Consider the following 19,773-nt stretch of genomic DNA (forward strand, 5'->3'; position numbering starts at 1 on the left):
CACTGAGGTTCAGGGTGGCCCATCTGTCAGTGAAGTGTGTGAGCTGCGACTGCCACGGTGATGTCAAAGCACAGGCCCTGCGGCGTTGGCACTGCCCAGGGCATCAAGCAGGGCCCGTCCTGAGGCCTGAGGACGGAGGGGGTGCTGGGAGGGCGCTGGGACGCTCCAAGGAAACCAGGATCTGGCTCTCTTCCTCTCGCAACAGACCTCCTCCTCACCCAAGCTCCCCTGGGAGTGTCCAGCTGGCCACAGGGGCACGGCTGCAGCTCACACCGGGCTGCCGGGGTTTCTGCAGCCTCGTCTCAGCGTGGCCACAGATTCTAATTAGACCCCAAGGAGAAGGAAAGCGGCCGTCATTGCACAGTCCCTTGCGGCTAGCCCAGAAACCAGCCCTCGGTCAGGCTCTCTCACTTAAGACTTCATGGTGTAATTCCTGGATGTGCACCAGCTTTGTAACTTAGCTCTGTGTGATTTCATATAATAGCTCAAGTAACTATTCGTGGAGTGCTTACCTGGCGCCGTGCAAGCATTCACACATTCATTATGAAATACATGGAGCACCCAAACAAGCGCAGGAGTAATGCAACACACCTCAGGCACTTCACCTCTACCACCGTGTCACTCACCCTTATGATGCCAGCAAGGTAAGCTGAACAATCTCCACCTAACACCTGGAGAAACGGAGGCTCCGCAGGTCCCGTGAGAATGGCAAGGCCAGGATTTGGAGTTGGACTGGGCTCATAGAGTTCAAGGTCCCGCTGCCCAACTCTTTTTAAAATATTTATTTGGCTGCACCGGGTCTTAGCTGAGGCATGAAGGATCTTTAGTTGCAACATGTGGGATCTAGTTCCCTGACCAGGGGTCGAATCCAAGCCCTTGGCACTGGGAGCACAGAGTCTCAGTCACGGGACCACCAGGGAAGTCCTTGCCCACTTTAACTCTTAACTGTTTGGAGTCAGTTTCCTCATCTACAAAATCAAAGTGGTGGATGAATTCAGTGATGTTCAAACTTTTAGCCATGGACCCTTTGTTCAAAGTCTCAAGAGGAAAGACGTTAGATGGATGAAGACTTGGGGTTTTGCTGGGGTGGGCATGAGAGGGGTGGGGGGCTGGAGTCCGACCAGCTGAACTGCCCCCACCGACCCCCCCCCTCCCCGGCATTTCCTGTTGGAACACGAGAACTTTGGGCCCTGAGGGAACTGCCCGCTGATCCAGGCCTGCAGAGCCTTGGCACCGTCTCCAGCAACAGTGACTGTCGGCCGGGGGCCTCACAGGTCCTCCAGGGAGGGGTTCTCGGAGCCCCTCAGCAGGGACAGCAGGTTCAGGGCCGAGACGCCGGGCACGTGGCCTGCGCAGATCTGCAGCAGGCGGACCAGGCGCTGCGCCATGGCGGCGCGGAAGTCTTCTATCTGCAGAGGAGGAGACAGGACCCCGGTGAGGCGGCAGCCGGAGGGGAGCTGGGGGCGAAGACACGGGGAGAGCCCTGGGCACCGCTGCCCCCAGGGCCACCCCTCTGTCCACGCCACACCTCACCGAGCAGCTTCCAACCACCTCAGCTTATGGAAACCCTTCAGACACCCTCCAGGGATACCAGAGATGCTGACCCCTACTCCAGAAGAAACGAAGGCTCAGCAGGCGGGGCTGGCGGGGTCAGCGACACAGTCCAGAGGCACGGTGGGCGACTGTCAAGCTGGGGTCTGAACCAGGGCTAGCCCCAACCAATGCTGGGGTGGCACCCCCTGGGATGTCTCTGAGATGGACACGCCCAGGTTGGAAAGGAGGGGTGGAGAGAGTGGCCCTCACGGAGGACAGGGAGGTGCCATCAACAGATGGTCCCTACACCAGGGCCACGGAAGGGCTAGTGGGCCCAGAGGAGCCGTGGGATTAGGCAGAGGCAATCAGACTGTATGATGTGAGAGTTGGACTATAAGGAAAGCTGAGTGCTGAAGAATTGATGCTTTTGAACTGTGGTGTTGGAGAAGACTCTTGAGAATCTCTTGGACTGCAGGGAGATCCAACCAGTCCATCCTAAAGGAGATCAGCCCTGGGTATTCATTGGAAGGACTGATGTTGAAGCTGATGGCCACCTAATGCGGAGAGCTGACTCATTTGAAAAGACCCTGATGCTGGGAAAGACTGAGGGCAGGAGGAGAAGGGGACGACAGAGGATGAGATGGTTGGATGGCATCACTGACACAACGGACATGGGTTTGGGTGGACTCTGGGAGTTGGTGATGGACAGGGAGGCCTGGCATGCTGTGGTTCATGGGGTCAGAAAGAGTCGGACATGACTGAGCGACTGAACTGAACTGAATCAGACTGTGCGAAGGCCCCAGCTGGCGCGGGTGAATGAGCTGCTCCAGAAAGGTAGAATAAACGGTGATGCTCAGATGGCCTCCCCGGACCAACAAGTGGCCTCAGAGCACCTCCTCCTCCTCCTGTTCCCTCTCTAACTGAGGAAAGGGCGCCACCATCCGCCCAGTAACCAAGCTAGAGCCGGGACATCCTGAAGCCCCCCTGCTCTTACTCTGTCTTGTCACCTGTGAGTCCTGGGTTCCAAGTCCAGGGGCGACATCTCGGTCCTGATGCACTGGCCTCGTCCTCAGCGGGGTCTCCTCTTAGTGGAGCCTGAGGCAGCTGCTGCCCCCCTGGCCGGCTGTTTCTCCCTGGCTCCCCGGACTCACCCACCCCCAGCTTTCCCTTCCACCTCTCAGGTCTCCCTGCTTTGTGCAACATCTCACGGCTGGGGCGGCGGTGGGGAGCAGGGGGCGGGGCTTCTCAGGCTGAAAACTCCAGAGTTGACTCTGACTCTTTTTCCTCTCCTGTCTCACGGGCAGGCCATCTGCACACCTGTAGCCCCACCCTGGAAACAACCAGCATCAGAGACCATCCCAGCTCCCCCTTCCCCGGCTCCCACGGAGCCCAGACCACTCTGAACTCTTCCAGACACAGTCCCCAGGCCCCTCTCCCCATTTCTGCCCTTGCCTCCCTTCAGTCTACTCTCCTCCCAACAGCTGGAGGGGCCCCATTCAAAACCCAAGTCAGGCTGTGGCCCTCCCTGGCCCCATACGCCTCCGCTGCCCCAGTCTAACTCAGAGTGAAAGCCACCACGCCTTTACTGCGACCCACAGAGCCCTGCTGATCTGGCCCGAATGTCAGTCCCCCGGCTCTGCTCCAGGCACCCACGGCTCCCTGTGGACCTTGCACATGGCAGGCAGCATCCAAACTCAGGGCCTCTGCACTTGCAGTTTCTCCAGCCTCGTGGGCTTTTCCACCAGGAGGCTCCACAGCGCCTCCCTTCGTCTTCACTTAAGGTCAGATTTTTAGGGAGTCCCTTCACCCCCATTTAAATCCTGTCGCTTTACCACCACCTGACGGGTCGCATCTCCGTGCCCTAACACAGCACGCATTCCACTTCCTTACTGTGTTTCCTCCACCAGAACAGAATTGAGAGTGTTAACACTGCTTTGCTCTATGCTGTCCCCGAGAGCCTAGAGCAACACTGGACAGGTTGTAGGTTATGTTAAGAAATATCTGTTAAAGAAATCCTCTGGGCTTTGCGGCCTTGGCCTCCGAACGGTCCCTCCAAACGGCCGCTGCTCTCACTCAGGCTCCACGGTCTGCTTCCTGCAGCCTCGTCCCCGGCCTCCTGCCTCTGGCTGGACCTCCTCCCATCCACACACCTTACTCCAGAGACGTGACCCCCAGAGAGCTGAGCCCATTGTGACTGCCCCGACGCCGACGGGAAGGAACGGCTGGACTGACTGCCTGGCTTCCAAAGCCCTGCGGATCCTCCTGCCACAGCAGGTGCGACGTGCGGTCTATTCCCCTCCGTTGAGGGGCAGGGCCAGTGTCAGAGGCATCTGGTTCTCAGGGACTCGCACAGGGCCTAGCAGCAGAGCTGGAACCGCACTGGGCGGATCCTGCACCTCCTTGGGAGTGCTTCCTGTCCTGTAAAACGGGGCCAGGGCTTCTCGCCATGCAAAGGCCTCAAAACACGATGAGGCTCCAGCTCACGAAGTGAGGGAAGGTGCCCCGGACAGGACCACACAGGTACCAGGCATGCCGGCTGTCCAAACACTGGGTGCATCGGATGAGAGGATGCCAGGCTTAGGTTCTCAGCCCGCCGGCTCCAGGCTGGAAATAGAAAGTCAGCCACAGACCTTTTCTTGGTGGTTCAGATGGTAAAGAATCTGCCTGCCAATGCAGGAGACCCAAGTTCAATCCCTGGGTTGGGAAGTTCCCCTGGAGTAGGGCATGGCAACCCACTCCAGTATTCTTGCCTGTAGAATTCCATGGACAGAGGAGCCTGGCGGACTATGGTCCATGGGGTCGCAGAGAGTCAGACACAACTGAGCAACTACCATTCTCAGGCTAGAGGACAACACAGGACCTGGTACAGCCTGCCACCTCCTGGCCGCGCGCAGAACTGCACCTCCACGCGCAGCTCTGCTGTGGATTGCCATTCCCCTTGAGAGCTAAGACAAGGAAGGCCCAGCGAGTTATCTGTGTGTGTGTGTGTGTGTGTGTGTGTGTGTGTGCGCGCGCGCGCACACCTGTGTGTTGCGGGGAGGGGCTGACTTTTCAAAGCCATGCAGCCAGCCTGCTAAGCCAGGAAAGAGTCAGCAGCACACCAACCTGGCTCTTCTGCTGACTTACTAGCTGTGTGACTGTGAGCATGCCACCTCTCCTGTTGTGAGCAAAGCCGGCAAGGATGGGCACCTCAGGGTGCCTCAGGCCCTACCTGTGAGGTCAGAGCCTTGGTCTCGCCAGGGTTCTTAAAACAGTGATCAGATGTGAAACACAGATCTGTGACAGAGCAGTATGTGCGCCTTAAGCGACACGCTGAGTGAGAGGCCCGAGCACAGGTCTAACAGCTTCTGCAGAATCGCAGAAGCTCACGGGGTCCACCCCGTCCCCACGGGACGTGCCAGTGTCTGCTGCTTCTGTCGCTAACAACCACAGGCTCTGCTAACACTGCTGTTGCCTCCCATCTACGTTCATAATGTTAAATTCCTCCTAGAGGTTAGTGAAAACAGAAGTTAATTTTTTTTCTTGTCCAAAGCCACAACTCCCCTGAATTCTTCTCCCTTCACAATAGAGGGGTCCATAGACCCTGAAACGCTTCTCCCTTTGGACCAGAGGGGTCCACAGACCCCAGAGTCAGCACTTCTGGTCTAGACGGTGATGACGAACCACACGCTGACTCAGCTCCTTCTGCACCACATCACTTGGCCTTTAGGGACAGGTCTAAGACCCAGAACAGAAACACAAATCTTTAAAATGAACCCCAAAACCAATAAACATAACTTATATGGGGAAAGAATCAGAAAAAGAATGGATACATGTATAACTGAATCACTTTGCTGTACACCTGAAGCTAACACAACACTATAAATCAATATACTCCAATATAAAATAAAGAAATAAATAAACAGACCCCTAAACCAACCCAGCAGGTCTGGTGTGCAGGTGGGGCAGCCCAGGACCCGAGAGCCCTTAGCAGACCCCCAGAGGGAGCAGAATCAACTCTTGCCGAGAACCCTTTAGCAAAATGTCTTCAGGCTTCACACTATGCACAGAGAGGCTGGAGAGCAAAACTCATCAGCAAAGCAGAATCTGCTGTGCTAACCATCACAGCTAGGATTCAGCTTGTGAGAAACCCCAGGAGAAGCAAGAGAGGGCAGAACCAACATCACATGTATCCATTCAGCCATCTATCCACCTGTCCACCCAACCTCCACCCTTGCTGCCTGCTGGACCCCCTGCCCCAGGCTGGGAGCGGACAAGGTCTGCGATCTAGGGAGGTAAGGGGGAACAGAGGGCATCCTGACTGCTGGTTAATGAGACAGACAGAATGCCTGGCCTCACAGCTCTTACACCCCAGCAAGAAAAGTGAGACATTAACAGGGACCCATAGACCCACACACAAGACTTAGTCACGAGTACAGAGAAAAATGTCAAAGCAAGAGGTGATGGCATCTGGTGTACGAACGGAACTCAGGATGTACATGGAGTGTCGCCCTACTTTCCAGGGGTGCACCCAAGGCTTACAGTGACCCACCCAAGGACAGTGAGTGGAAAAGCCAGGATTCCAACAAGGATCTGGCCTCCACATCAGGAGCCCCTTCGCTCAGGTACTCATGAAGCAGCCCGCCGTGCCCTCTGGGTTCTGACGGTGCCGTCCCATGGCCCACGTGAGCAGGTCCTCACCTCTAGGTCACAGAAGAGTAGGGGGCTCCGGTAGGTGTGGGCCAGCTTCACCACGGTGTTCCGGTGGATGCTGCAGTGACTGTCCCGCCCAGCTGCAAAGAAGCCACGCCGGTCACCTCCACCTTCGTGGAGGTCCCCTCTCTGGGCCACAGTTTCTACCTTCTTTGGGTGACAGGCCTGTTCTATCTTCTTTTCAGGGCAGTCAAGATCATCAGATCAGAAAACAGGCTAAAGGGACTTGATAGAGTTGGAATAAACGCATGAGTTTCCTCATCTACGAAATGAGGAGCGTAACAGCACCTACTCTGCTGAGTTACTACAGAAAGTCCGTGAACGAATACACAGAAGTGACCTGGCGTTCACTTCTCCACCAAAGCTTATTGAAAATAATGTGAGCCAGGCCCTTCGTGCCAGGAGCTGGCAGTGCAGCTGGGGGAGGGGGGCAGACACACCATCCGTGTAGGTAGAAGGGTGAGGAGTCTGACAGAGGCCTGCATGGACACCCCGAGGGCCCAGACAGCAGGGCTGGTCAGGACGGTGTCCCCCAGGGGGCAGAAAATTGGGGTCAGACACATAAAAAAGAGGAAAAAGTATGAGAAGCTACATGGTATAGTCATTAAAGGCATGGGCCCTGGAATATGACCAGCTAAGGATGAACTCTGCTCTACCACTGTCTAGCTATGGGGCCTTTGGACAAGTTACCTAACCTCATGACCAGCTTCCTTCACTGTAAAAGAGAGACAACGGCACCTACCTCAATAGTACTTTTTGTGAAAATTAAGCGATACAGAAACAAAGCCCGTAGAACGGAGTCTGGTCTATAGTGAGTACTCAATATAGGTTAGCTATATATTTTTAAAGTTTTTTAAATTTTTTTAATGCAGATCATTTTTAAAGTTTCTATTGAATTTGTTACAATATTGTTGGCCAGATGGCATGCGGGATCTCAGCTGTCTGACCAGGGATTGAAGCCTCACCCCCTGCACTGGAAGGCGAAGTCTTACCAACTCGAGCACCGGGGAAGTCCCCGACGTTAGCTACTATTATTTCCCCTGTTGCCATTACAGAGTCTCTGAGAACTGTCTGAAGAAGAGTAACAGGAGATGAGCCACCAGGCACCCCAGGGCAATGATCTCAGCAGAATTAACCTGGCAGAATGGTCAGCTCCGACTCGCACGGAGTCCACCACGGGCCCACCCACGGCAGCAGGCAGGGGAGGCACTCACCCCCCGTGGCGAGGAAGGCCACCTTCCCCAGGAAGAAGGCCGCGTCCAGGTGGCACAGGGACTCCTCCACGCTCTGCAGACTGGGGCAGCCAGGCCAGGGCAGGAAAACAAGCAGAGGAATACTTCACAACAGAGAAGGCAGAAGAAGCCCTGCGCCTCTGATCCCAGAGAGGCCAGGGCATAAGACGACGGTGACGGGATACAGACCTGGAGGAACACTTTGTCCTTTTGTAGCTTTAAACTGCTTCTAATTACAAAGTGAGTCAAGTTTGTGAAACGATCAGATAATAAATACTGGTGTACAACTAAAAAGTACAACTCCCCGTCTCCAGCATCACCTCTAGTTTTAACTCCCCCGAGATGACTGCCACAGTAGTTTGGGGTGTAGTTCTTCTGGAATTTTCTTCATATGCAAATACAGACAGTGATATGTATATCAGCCAGTTGGGTCTAATTGGGTTCGATGTCTCTATTACATTCTTTGGAATGACCGCACCGTACCCCAAACTAACTGCTTGCCCTGTGGTGGATATTTAAATGGTCTCCAGTTTTTCACCGTCACAAAGAACACTGCATCAATATTGTTTCCGACATCTACTAAGCAGATGTTTCTGTGGAGCAGATGCTGGAAGTGGAAGGGCTGGGTCACAGTACGTGTCTTTTTAAAGTGTGGACAGCTATTGCTGAATTGCTTTCCAGTAAGATGACAGTGATTTTAAGTCATATCAGTTGTATGAAAACACTCTTTTCCTCTAAACAAGGGCACCTTGACCTGCTGGGTTGAGGCTTTCACTCACTGGTGTCCAGGGAGTGATGAAAGACTCTGTTGTCTTCCAGGCCAAAAGCCATCTCGGTCGGGCTTCATGAATGAACAAGGCCTGAGACCAACAGCCCCATGGCGCAGACGGTTCTCCGGTGAGCCTTCCGGGGAACAGAGAGACCTCAACCAAACAGCAACGGACCTGTGAACCAGGGAGCCCACGGCAGGTCTCAGCTCTTTCTTGCCCCGCCTGGGCCTAAGTCACTGCTGACTGGTTCCCAGCGGTCAGGTCGTGCGGTCTGGACTCAATCCTTGGGTCTGCTGTCTCCGTGCCCCCCGGTTCTCAGGCGTCTCTACCACAGCCTTCCCTTATCCCCCACCACAGGGCTAGGTGTCTGCCCTGGTTTCTCTGCTGGACCCTGTGTCCCTAGCCAGCTGTCTCCAGGAAGGAGGGGAGGCCTTCCACCTGTATTCCCTAGGTTGGCTGCAGTCCTGACCCCAGGGTTGCCAGCACCGTGGGGAGGCCAGGCCAGGCCACAGGCATCAGCATCACCCATGCTGCCACTGCCCCAGCCCCAGAGTGGACTGGGCTCTGACCCTGCCCAGGCCTGGACGGTCCTCCACACAGGCTGTGCTCCTGCCTTTACACCAGCCCTCCACCCGGGACATTCTGCTCGCGGTCACCCTTGCCTGGGTAACTCCTTCTCATCTCTCAGGAGTTTTTTAACTGATTGATTGCCACGTGTGGCTTGTGCGTTCTTAGTTCCCCGACCAGGGATTGAACCCAGGCCCCACAGTGAAAGCGCTGAGTCTTAACCACTGAACCGTCAGGGAATTCCCTCCGGTGTCTACGCAGATGTCACCTCCGCCAGGAACTCTAGCTTGACCTGAGCCCTCAGAGTCAGAGGTCTTGTTCAGGCTCTCACAGTCCCAGGCTTCCCCCTTTGACAGTACACATCACAGGTACTGTAACTGTCTGTTCAAAAGCTTAGATTCCTCCCCTAGCGGACCTTGTTCTCAAGGTCCGTTTCACTCACATCTGTAATAAACATCTTGCGTCGGCGCTGGCTCCTCCCTCTCACCCTCTACTTGCCCCCAGGCAGTCTCCCCCTGTCTCCTCTCCTTCCCTGGACAAGTGAGGCCACCGTCCCAGCACAGCCCTGAGCCGCACCTGAGCACTGACAGCCCCATCCTCTGGCTCTCACCTGTGTTTGCTGTGCAGGTTGACCACGAACACAATCAAGTCAATCCGGGGCCGATTCACGCTGCATGGCAGAGGGAGGGACCTTGCTAAGTGGCTGAAAAATAAGAGATTGCAGGACTCAAGACTCATGTACCCACATCACAATGGCCGTTCACACGCTACCCTTGGTAGGGAAGAGGCTGTCAAAAGCTCCTCCCCTATTCACCTGAAGCTTCTGTGTGTGTTTAAAATATTTATTTACCTGGCTGTGCCAAGTCTTAGTTGTGGCACACAGACTCTTAGATCTTTGTTGCTCTAAGTGGGATCTTTGCAACCTGCAGGGATTTTTTTTTTTTCTTAGTTGTGGCTTGTGGGATCTAATCCCCGACCAGGGATCAAACCCAATCCCCCTGCATTGGGAGCACGGAGCCTTAGCCACTGTACCACTAGGGAAGCCCTCACAGGAAGCTTTTGTGGGCAAGACTCCTCAAGTGAGCACAGAAGCAGGGCAGAGCTGATCTTGTTCAGATTTCCCCTGCTTTACTCTCCCTGCCAGAAAGTTTAGTAACTGCTTTGCCAAGAGGGGGTTTGGGATAGAAGATGGCATCTAGCCATCTATCCTGAATGCTGGGAGGGAGGCCAGGCTCAGAAGGGGAGGGGAAGGTGTTAGACCATGAAGTTTAGGGGTTAAGACTGAAGCCTTTTGGAGTGAGACAGAAGTGGGTTTAAATCCCAGTCTGTCAACTAACAGCTGTGTGACACTGGGAAGTCACCTTCAACATTCTTGTAAGTACTTGGTCTCAGATTGTCAAATATCCACCTGAAACGTTTTTTTTTTTTTTTTTGGAATCCTCTACTTCTGCCCATTTCCATTTATTCCTATTACTCATCTGCCCCTACCCCTCAGCTTCTAATTCAAGAATACCAAAAAGTATACAAAATATAACAAAAGTTAAAAGACACACACACACACACACACACACACACACTCCTAAAAGTTCAGTTACCTAAAAATTACTACTATTAGTGTTAGAACATTTTTCTAACTATCTTTCCATGTACAAATGTATACACATTCAGACACTAGAATACAGTAGATGGAATCTAAAAATAGGATAATAGTATTTCCTTTTTTGGTAATGATTGCCATCTTGCTCAAGGAAGGCAACTTTGTCCACATTTTCCTTTAACTCTAATGCTAATTATTTTTTAAATCTTTTCCTATTTCTGAGCTACGGGGTTGAGTTTATCAGTGATTGTGTTTGGTGTTCTATAGCCTAAGAGCCTGGTAAGACAGGTAGGGCACAGATGGACCTATAAACAATCTTTATTTCGAGGGAAAGATGATGTTCTCACTAGCAAAGGGCATCTCCAATTCCCATAAAGGAAATACCCTTTAGATTTGGATCATTCAATATAGACCCTTGGAGCTTATCTTTCAATCGGAGAGAATGACACCCACACATATTCAGTCACTTGACTCCTGCCAGCAGCTGTTTCTACTCCCTATCAGTTAGAAAAAGGAAAGCAAAATATACTTTAGCCACCTTTTCTCCAAATTTGGGGAATATCTGAGTAACTAACTGTTCTGGGCCAAGTACTGCTCAAGGCAGTGGGGCTTCTTCACCAGCCAGCACAAGTGAAAAGTCCCTCCCCTCAAGGGGCTAACCTTGGGGTGCCTTGGGGTGCCTTGGGGTGGCAGACTGGAAACAAGTAAACAAACATGTGAACAAGGAAATTTCTTTTTTATTAAAAAAAAAACAAACAAGCTCTGGCCAGTTTTATTAAAGAACAATTGTACATGGTTTACTTTTCACCAGTCTGTTCGGGCATGCTTCTAATACTATCAGAATCACCTGGATCAACGATAGACAGTGTGCATACTCTGGTATTTTCCACATGCTGTGCCCAGTTCAATATTATTGCCACTGTAGTGATGGACATCGGTTTTGGCCAACGTAGCATAATATGGAAATTTCTTTATAGTGACAAGTGAAGTGACGGAGGATGCTTCACACGGACAGATCGCGCGTCAGGACGGAGGCTCCGAGCGGTGCGTCCAAGCTCGCCCCGCCTGCGCCGGCCTCTCTGGCCTTCCGCTCCACCCATAGCCACTCCACCCAGCTCCCTGCTCTCCCCTGCGCCCAGGCCAGCGATCGGACATCTCCAGCGCAGGCTACTTACACCTTCAGCTCTGAGGTGCAGTCCGCCTTGAGCATCGAATCGGCCAGTTGCTGCAGAAGAGCATCCTCCGTGCCCACCAGCTGCCCAGAGAGAGAAGGCGGCCAATGGATCCCTGGATACAGCAGCCCCGCCGCTGGGCCCGGACAGCCGCGACCCCCGGAGCGCGCGAGGCACTCTTAACCGAGAGGACTACAGCAGGCATTGGTGAGGGTCTGAGGTGTGCACCCGCTCCAGTTCCCCTCACTACCCGCCCCCTCGCCCCTGAACCCTCCCTGAGACAGCCTCGTTTCTACCGGAGGCCTGGCGCGGATACAGGGGGAAAACCACAACCGCGTCTTGGACGGCCTGCATCCACCCGGCGCGCGGGCTCCCGGCGTCAAGAGGGCAGCTAACTCTTATTGGTTCAGAAAGGGGCTCTCCCGCCCACCACACTCCCGCCGGAGCAGCCCGGGCCAGAATCTCAGAACGCCGCAGAGGGCCTGGCCGCTGAAGCGCGGCCCAGGAGGAAAGGCGGGCGCGGGAATCGGGGCTGCTGACGCCTACCAAGATGGTGGCCGTGTTCAGGCCAGGCAGCCTGTCCAGCGGCCGTAACACCGACATCCCCGCTGACTGACGGAACGGCCGGTCTCAGGGTGCGCGCCGCGCTTTCAAACAGCCCTCTGGCTCTTCCCTAGTGCGTAACCGCGGGACACGTGACACTATCTGGGCGGGGCTTCCTGTGGGGCGGGGCCAGACAGGGCCTTCTTAAAGGAGACAATACCATTTTTCCTTTTAAAAAATTTATCTTTTATTGGGGGATAGCCGATTAACAAACCATGTTGTGATAGTTTCAGGTGAACAGAGAAGGGACTCAGCCATAGAAACACATGTATCCATTCCGCCCCGCCCCTCCCCCAAACCCTGCTCCCCTCCAGGCTGTCATATAACATTGAGCTGAGTTCCATGTGCTAGACAGTAGGTCCTTTCTAAGGGGAAGTTTTCCACGGCTGCCCCTAGGCACCAAAGGTGCTGCCTGAGAGACAGGCCTTTTATTTCACTCCTGGGAGAAAGACGGTATTCAGTGATTTGTTTATTCATTTTTCCTTCACACATGGTCATTCCAGGTGCTCTTGTTCAGTCGCTCAGTCAGTTCAGTTCAGTCGCTCAGTCGTGTCCAACTCCTTGCGACCCCATGGACTGCAGCACACCAGGCCTCCCTGTCCATCACTAACTCCTGGAGTTTACTCAAAGTCACGTCCATTGTGTGATGCCATCCAACCATCTCATTCTCTGTCGTCCCCTTTTTCTCCCGCCTTCAATCTTTCCCAGCATCAGGGTCTTTTCAAATGAGTCAGTTCTTCGCATCAGATGGCCAAAGTATTAGAGTTTCAGCTTCAGCATCAGCCCTTCCAATAAATATTCAGGACTGTTTAGTCACTAAATCATTTTTAACTTTTTGCGACCCCATGGACTGCAGCATGCCAGGCTTCCCTGTCCTTCACAGTCTCTTGGAGCTTGCTCAAACTCATGTCCATTGAGTTGGTGATGCCATCCAACCATCTCATCCTCTGCTGCCTCCTTCTCCTCTTGCCCTCAATCTTTCCCAGCGTCAGTCTTTTCCTATGAGGCAGCTCTTCACATCAGGTGGCCAAAGTATTGGAGCTTCAGTTTCAACTTCAGTCTTTCCAATGAATATTCATGGTTGATTTCCTTTAGGATTGACAGGTTTGATCTCCTTACTGTCCAAGGGACTCTCAAGAATCTTCTCCAACACCATGGTCGAAAGCATTGGTTCTTCGGCACTCAGCCTTTTTTATGGTTCCAACTCTCATATCCATACATGACTACCGGAAAAACCATAACTTTGACTATATGGAACCTTTCCTGACAAGTGATGTCTCTCTTTTTTAATACGGTAAATTTGTCTCTTCCAGCTCAGTTGACTCATTCCTTGTAGCTGCTCAGAACAAAATCTTGAGTCATTCTTGGCTCCTTTTCTCTGCACCTCACAGCCAATTTCTGGTTCTGTTCTTAAAATGCATCCAGAAGCTGACCATTTCTCACCACTTCCACCCCCCAATCAGGAGAAGATGCTGGTATCTCTCATTGCGTCTACTGTAATAGACTTCTCACAGGCTCCCTGTGTCCACACTGATCTCCAGGGCTACTGGCTAGTCTCATACAGCAATCAGAGTCTTCCTTTTGAATAAGAAATCAGAGCAGGCCACTTTTCTGGTCAAAACCCACTGGTAGTCCCCCTCTCACTCAGAGTACATTGCAAACGCCTTACATGACCTTTGAGGCTCTGTGTGTTCTGGCCCTTGATGGACTCCCCAGCCTCATCTTCTGTCTTTCTCTCTTTAACACCTGCTCCCAGGGGCTTTCCTGGTGGCTCAACTAGTAAAAAATCCACCTGCAATGCAGAAGACCTGGGTTCTATCCTTGGGTTGGGAAGATCCCCTGAAGAAGGGAAAGGCTACCCACTTCTGTATAATCTAGTCAAGGCTATGGTTTTTACAGGGGTCAGGTATGGATGTGAGAGTTGGACTGTGAAGAAAGCTGAGCGCCGAAGAATTGATGCTTTTGAATTGTGGTGTTGGAGAAGACTCTTGAGAGTCCCTTGGACTGCAAGGAGATCCAACCAGTCCATCCTCAAGGAGATCAATCCTGGGTGTTCATTGGAAGGACTGATGCTGAAGTTGAAACTCCAATACTTTGGCCACCTCATGCGAAGAATTGACTCATTTGAAAAGACCCTGATGCTGGGAAGGATTGGGGGCAGGAGGAGAAGGGGATGACGGAGGATGAGATGGCTGGATGGCATCACCAACTCGATGGACATGAGTTTGGGTGAACTCCAGGAGTTGGTGATAGACAGGGAGGCCTGGCGTGCTGCAATTCATGGGGTCGCAAAGAGTCAGACATGACTGAGCGACTGAGCTGAACTGTATAGTTCATGGGGTCGCAGAGTTGGACTGAGTGACTTTCACTTCATTCACCGGGACCTTTGCCCCTGTGGTTCTGGCTGAAATGCACTTCCAAATAGTCACCTGGCTTGTTTCCTCACTTTATTCATGTATCTGCACCAGCGTCACTGGATCAGAGGAGGCTTTCTGAACAATCTCATCTAAAATAGCGAGCGTGGGACTTCCCTGGTGGTCCAGTGATGAAGACAGGGCTCCCGAAGCGGGGGGCCTGGGTCTGATCTCTAGTCAGGGAATTAGAGCCCGCATGCCAAGACTGGAGATTCTGCGTGCCTCAATGAAGATCCTGTGTTATGCAGCAGAGACCTGACACAAATAAGTAGAAAACAATAATGAAATAAAGTAGCAAGGCCTGGGATTTCCCTGATGGTCCAGTGGTTAAGACTCTGAGCTTCCAATGCAGGGGTCCTGGCTTCCATCCCTGCTTGGGTATCTAAGATCCCACGTGCTGTTCAGCTCAGAAAAAAAAAAAAAAATTATGTATATATAGCAAGCCCTCCCATAATTCCTCTCTCTTTTCTGCTCAGTTTTCTCAAAAGCACTTCACATATTGCTTACAAATGTACAGCATCTGAGATTTTGCAAACTAATAAACTGTTTCTATTTATTATGGTTTAGCAAGTCTTTTCATGGGTGCTGCAGGAGACATGGAACTCCTGGGTCAGGGGCAAAGGACATTGTTATTACTCACAGAAAAAGCAGTCGCTGATACTTCATTTTGTGTCATTTTTCCCCATGTTCCCCAAGCTCTGCAAAGGACCCATTGTGTTTGTCTGTATATCTTGCGCATGGCATTATCAGAGAGGAACACAGAAGTTAATACTGCTTTTATAGTGAGTGATAAGCATGCTTGTTCTTTTTCCAGGAGATGTTACCTCATCCCTCAACGTTGCTTGTTATAAACACAGCCCTGAGAAATGGCCTGGGTAGGCAGCTTTCAGGGCCTTGCTCTCTTGGCTTGCCCAGCAAGAACTTGCAGGGACTCAAAGCCCGTGGCAGACTGCTTCTCCTAACAGTTTTATAGTTATCGGCTCATTGTCTCTCCAACTAAAGTATAAAACACAAAGGACAAGGATTTTGTCAGTTTGTACATCCAGCACTTTAGAAAGTGCTTGGTAGGGACTTTCCTGGTGGTCCAGTGGCTAAGACGCTATGTTCCCAATGCAGGGGGCCCAAGTTGGATCCCTGGTCAGGGAGCTGGATCCCACATGCTGAAACCAAGAGTATGCATGCTGAAACTAACGATTCTGCACTCCACAATGAAGACTGAAAATCCTGTGTGCCGCAACTAAGGCCTGCTGCAGCCAAGATCAATAAACAAATATTTTTAAAAGGAAAGCCTTTCTTATTCATATAATAAAAATACTTTTTAAAATAAATAACTAAGAAGTATCTACAACTACAGAGTAGTTGCTCAATAAATATTTGTCGAATGAGGCCCTGAGAGAGTCAAGGAAAGACTTTGGACCCTGCTCATCATGTTCCAGGAGGGGCTGAGCTGAGACCCATTCAGTCCCACCTGTGTGGAGTGCCTGCCGGGGCTGGGCCTGATGCTGGGCTGACCCGGGCACAGAGGTGTCCTTCCTGCTGTCTGGAGTTTTCAGGGTGGACAGGCAGATAACAGCAATGAAAGGCAGCACAGTGGGTGAGAGTCACCCTGGCAAGCAGCTGGAGCCCAGTTGCAGGTGCGTGAAAGCTCCCTGGGGAGAGCCCCATTACACTTTGCTGACTGTTGGCTGAGGCATCGAGGCAAGTTGATGCTTGTCCCCCAGGTAGTGCAATAGAAAATAGTGGTGTGTAAGATCCATCCAGTGATGAAGGGTAAAGATTGGCAGGAAACTCAGATCCAGGCCTGGAAGTTCTTGTATTAATATCATCAGAACCCAGAACTGGAAGGGCCATCAGAGACCCTCTGGGCCAGTGTGTTTGGAACTGACTTTTGTGGAACCCCTAGGGAGATGCTGCCTCGGTGGGGGTGGGCACTGTGAGGGGCAGGGGGAAGCTGAGTGGGTGGGATTGGGCAGCCATTTCCACCATTTAACAGAAGCACCTCTGGCTTTATCTCTATTGCATGTTGAGCTTCCCACCAGCTTTTGTGTGGGATTTCCCTGGTGACTCAGTGGTAAAGAATCTGCCTGCCAATGCAGCGGACAAGGGTTTGATCCCTGACCCGAGAAGATCCCACATTCTGCGAAGCCACTAAGCCCGTGTCCCACAACTATTGAAGTCCGTGTCTTAGAGCCCATGCTCCACAACAAGAAAAGCCACCCCAATAAGAAGTTTGCGCACCGCAACTAGAGAGTAAGCTGGTGCAGCTACCAAGACCCAGCACTGCCAAAAATAAATGGATAAATAAAAATTATAAAAAACTTTTTGTGTGAATAAAGAATCACATGACTAAAACAATATCCAAGGGCCATGGATCACTTTTAAAAAACAGATTTATTAAGGTGTCATTGACACATAATAAGCTACACATATTTAATGTGCATGATTTGATAAGTTTTGACATAAAGATACACCCAGGAAGGCACCATCCCAATCATTTTATGATGAGCATATCCATTACCTCCAAAGTTTCTCTGTGCCCTTTCGTCCTCCTCTGCCACCTCCTCTCTGCCCTCCCACTCTGAAATGTTGAACAGCACTTTGGCAGCTTCTCTCATCAGAGTCCAACATTGGAAATGCCCAAAACGTCCTTCCGTGGTGAACAGATAAACAAGCTGTGGGGCGCTGATACAGGCAGCATCATCAACGGAGTGAGCACTGTGCTGAGCAACAGAAGTCAGACATGAAAGAGCTTGGACTGTGAGACCCCATTTACGTGAAGCGCAAGTCCAGGAAAAGCTGATCTTTGGTGACAGAAGTCAGATCACTGAGTGTCTGTGGGAAGGTGGTGTTGACTGTCAAGAGGCAGGAGGGAATTGTCTGGGATGATGAAAACACCCTAGACGTGATCCGGGTGCTGATTGCAAAAGTGTATACACAGGTAAAAATTCATCACTATATTTTACAGGCTTGAGCTGGGCTCCCCTGCTGGCTCAGATGGTAAAGAATCTGCAGTGCAGGAGACCTGGGTTCAATCCCTGGGCCTGGGAGATCCCCTGGAGAGGAAACGGTAACCCACTCCAGTATTCTTGTCTGGAGAATCCCATGGACAGAGGTTGCCTGGCGGGCTACAGTCCACTGGGTCGCAAAGAGTCAGACACAACTGAGCAACTAACACTTTCATACCTTGTATCTTAATAAAACCCCTCTGGAGAACTTCCTTGGTGGTACAGTGGATAAGAATCTGCCAGCCAATGCAGGGGACATGGGTTTGACTCCTGGTCCAGGAAGATTCCACGTGCTGTGGAGTAATTAAGCCTGTGCGCTGCAAGTACTGAACCTGTGTGCCTAGAGCCTGTGCTCAGAAACAAGAGGTGCCACCGCAACGAGAAGCCTGCACAGCAAGGAAGAATAGCTCCTGCTTGCTGCAACAGAGACCAAGCAGAGCCAAAATAATAATAATAAACATTAACAATTAATTTAAAAATCTTTCTTTGAAAAGATGCGAAAATCACTCAGTCATGTCCGACTCTTTGCGACCCCGTGGACTATCCAGTCCATGGAATTCCCCAGGCCACAATACTGGAGTAGGAGCCTTTCCCTTCTCCAGGGGATCTTCTCAACCCAGGGATCGAACCCAAGTCTCCCGCATTGTGGGTAGATTCTTTACCAGCTGAGCCACAAAGGAAGCCCAAGAATGCTGGAATGGGTAGCCCATCCCTTCTCCAGCAGATCTTCCCGACCCAGGAATCGAAATGGGGTCTCCTGCCCCACAGATGGATTCTTTACCAACTGAGGTATCAGGGAAGTCTGAAAAGATGTCAACATCATTAAAAAAAAAAATCCCTCTGGAAACTCAAACTCACTCCCCTTGGATATAGGGGAGAGGACCCTTGCAGGACTCCCAGGTGGTCTCAGAGCTGGCAGGCTGTGTGTGGAATGGGGTGGGGGACCCAGAGACCCAAAGCCACTTTACCCATGGCTGTTCCCACCTGCCCGGCCTCAGTTTCTGGGAATGGACTCCCCAGGGAGACAGCTCCTCAGAGCCTCTTCCCTGCCCCGTGGGCCTCCAGGGCTGCTCTCTCCTCCTGAGACAGTAACCACTGCTGTTCATGGAATGCTCACCGGGCACATGAAACTCTGCACACACTCTGTCTATAGCACAGGTGGGAGGACCCAGGCTTGGGCACGGGACCCCCTCCCACCCCCCGCCCCTCTGGCGATTGTCACTGAGAAGCCGAATGATCTTGGAGAAGGAGAGGGTAAGCTGCTGCACCTCTCTGAGCCGAAACTGTGTCATCCCCCAAATGGGCTTTAACACCCACCCAGCTGGAGGAGCAAATGAAGTGATGTGGGGGCGAGGCCTGGCATGCCCAGGGGGGCTCGGTGCCTGAAAGCCATGACCACCTAGGCTGTACCCCAGCCCGGGGGGCTCTGGGGCTGGTGAGGAAGAACCCAGCCCCTGAGAGGGAGCCTGCAGCCCAGGCTAGGGCTCTGACCCTGGCATTGAGACTTTCTTGCCATGCGACCTTGGAGGACCAATAAATGAGTTAATGTAAACAAAGCACCGAAGCAGTGCCTGGCATATGATAAACGCTACACTGGACCAAGGTGTCCAGACTCTCAGTCTTGGTTCCCTCATTGGCTCTATTTGCTATTGCCTTGGTGTTCCACCCCCATGCCAGGGACCCAATCTCTCCGCACCCTCAGACGACAAGCCTCCCAGTCTCCTAGTTATGTTGGTCGGTGCCGCTTCCTCTTGGGGCCCAGCAGCCTGCTGGGTGACTCCCATCCGTCCCAAATTTATCCTGCCCTGCCTGTCATCTCTGCACCACGTGCACAGTGCAGGGGATCCAGAAGAGAAGGCTGGTTGCCAGGGCAACGGAGGATAAAGCCCTTGCTCTGCCAGGCTGCTGATTGGCGGAGGCGGGTCCCTCCTCCTGCTATCCTGAGGGTGGGGGCAGAGGGAAGGGTCTCCAATGGGCGGGGAGAGGTACACTGTTGCCCAGCTCAGGACTGCCCCCTAGCCCAGGCAGAGCCCCTGGGCCTGAGAAACTGTCTCCCGTGGGGGGCGTTGGCCTTGCCCCTTCTCTGCTTCCCACACCCAGGGCGGCTGCAGATGGCAGCATCTCTGGGGACAGCAGCTACGACTGAGTCCACAGGCCTACACTGAGCTGCTTGGGCTGAGGCGGCGTG

General features: G+C 52.4%; 1 protein-coding gene across 1 annotated transcript; it reads right to left on the reverse strand.

Annotated features, from left to right (window-relative positions):
- Positions 1-1,204: 1,204 nt before the first annotated feature.
- Positions 1,205-12,220, reverse strand: CENPM (centromere protein M). The gene is made up of 6 exons (XM_068971805.1): positions 12,110-12,220; positions 11,567-11,646; positions 9,405-9,497; positions 7,440-7,519; positions 6,214-6,305; positions 1,205-1,409 (listed from the first exon to the last, which is right to left on the reverse strand). Exons 1-6 carry the CDS (start codon positions 12,164-12,166, stop codon positions 1,269-1,271), a joined length of 543 nt encoding a protein of 180 aa, XP_068827906.1. The 5' UTR covers positions 12,167-12,220; the 3' UTR covers positions 1,205-1,268.
- Between the last annotated feature and the right edge of the window lie 7,553 nt (positions 12,221-19,773).

The sequence above is a fragment of the Capricornis sumatraensis genome, chromosome 4 (genome assembly GCF_032405125.1).
Source record: "Capricornis sumatraensis isolate serow.1 chromosome 4, serow.2, whole genome shotgun sequence".
NCBI lineage: Eukaryota > Metazoa > Chordata > Mammalia > Artiodactyla > Bovidae > Capricornis > Capricornis sumatraensis.

Bases quoted from the DNA above. Each gene is read 5' to 3' on its own strand.
- CENPM (XM_068971805.1), bottom strand. From the start codon at position 12,166: ATGTCGGTGTTACGGCCGCTGGACAGGCTGCCTGGCCTGAACACGGCC. The intron at 9,498-11,566 runs GTAAGTAGCCTG...CTTATTTTTCAG, and splicing joins TGCACCTCAGAGCTGAAGGT to CCACTTAGCAAGGTCCCTCC. The intron at 7,520-9,404 runs GTGAGAGCCAGA...TGGCTGCCCCAG, and splicing joins AACCTGCACAGCAAACACAG to TCTGCAGAGCGTGGAGGAGT.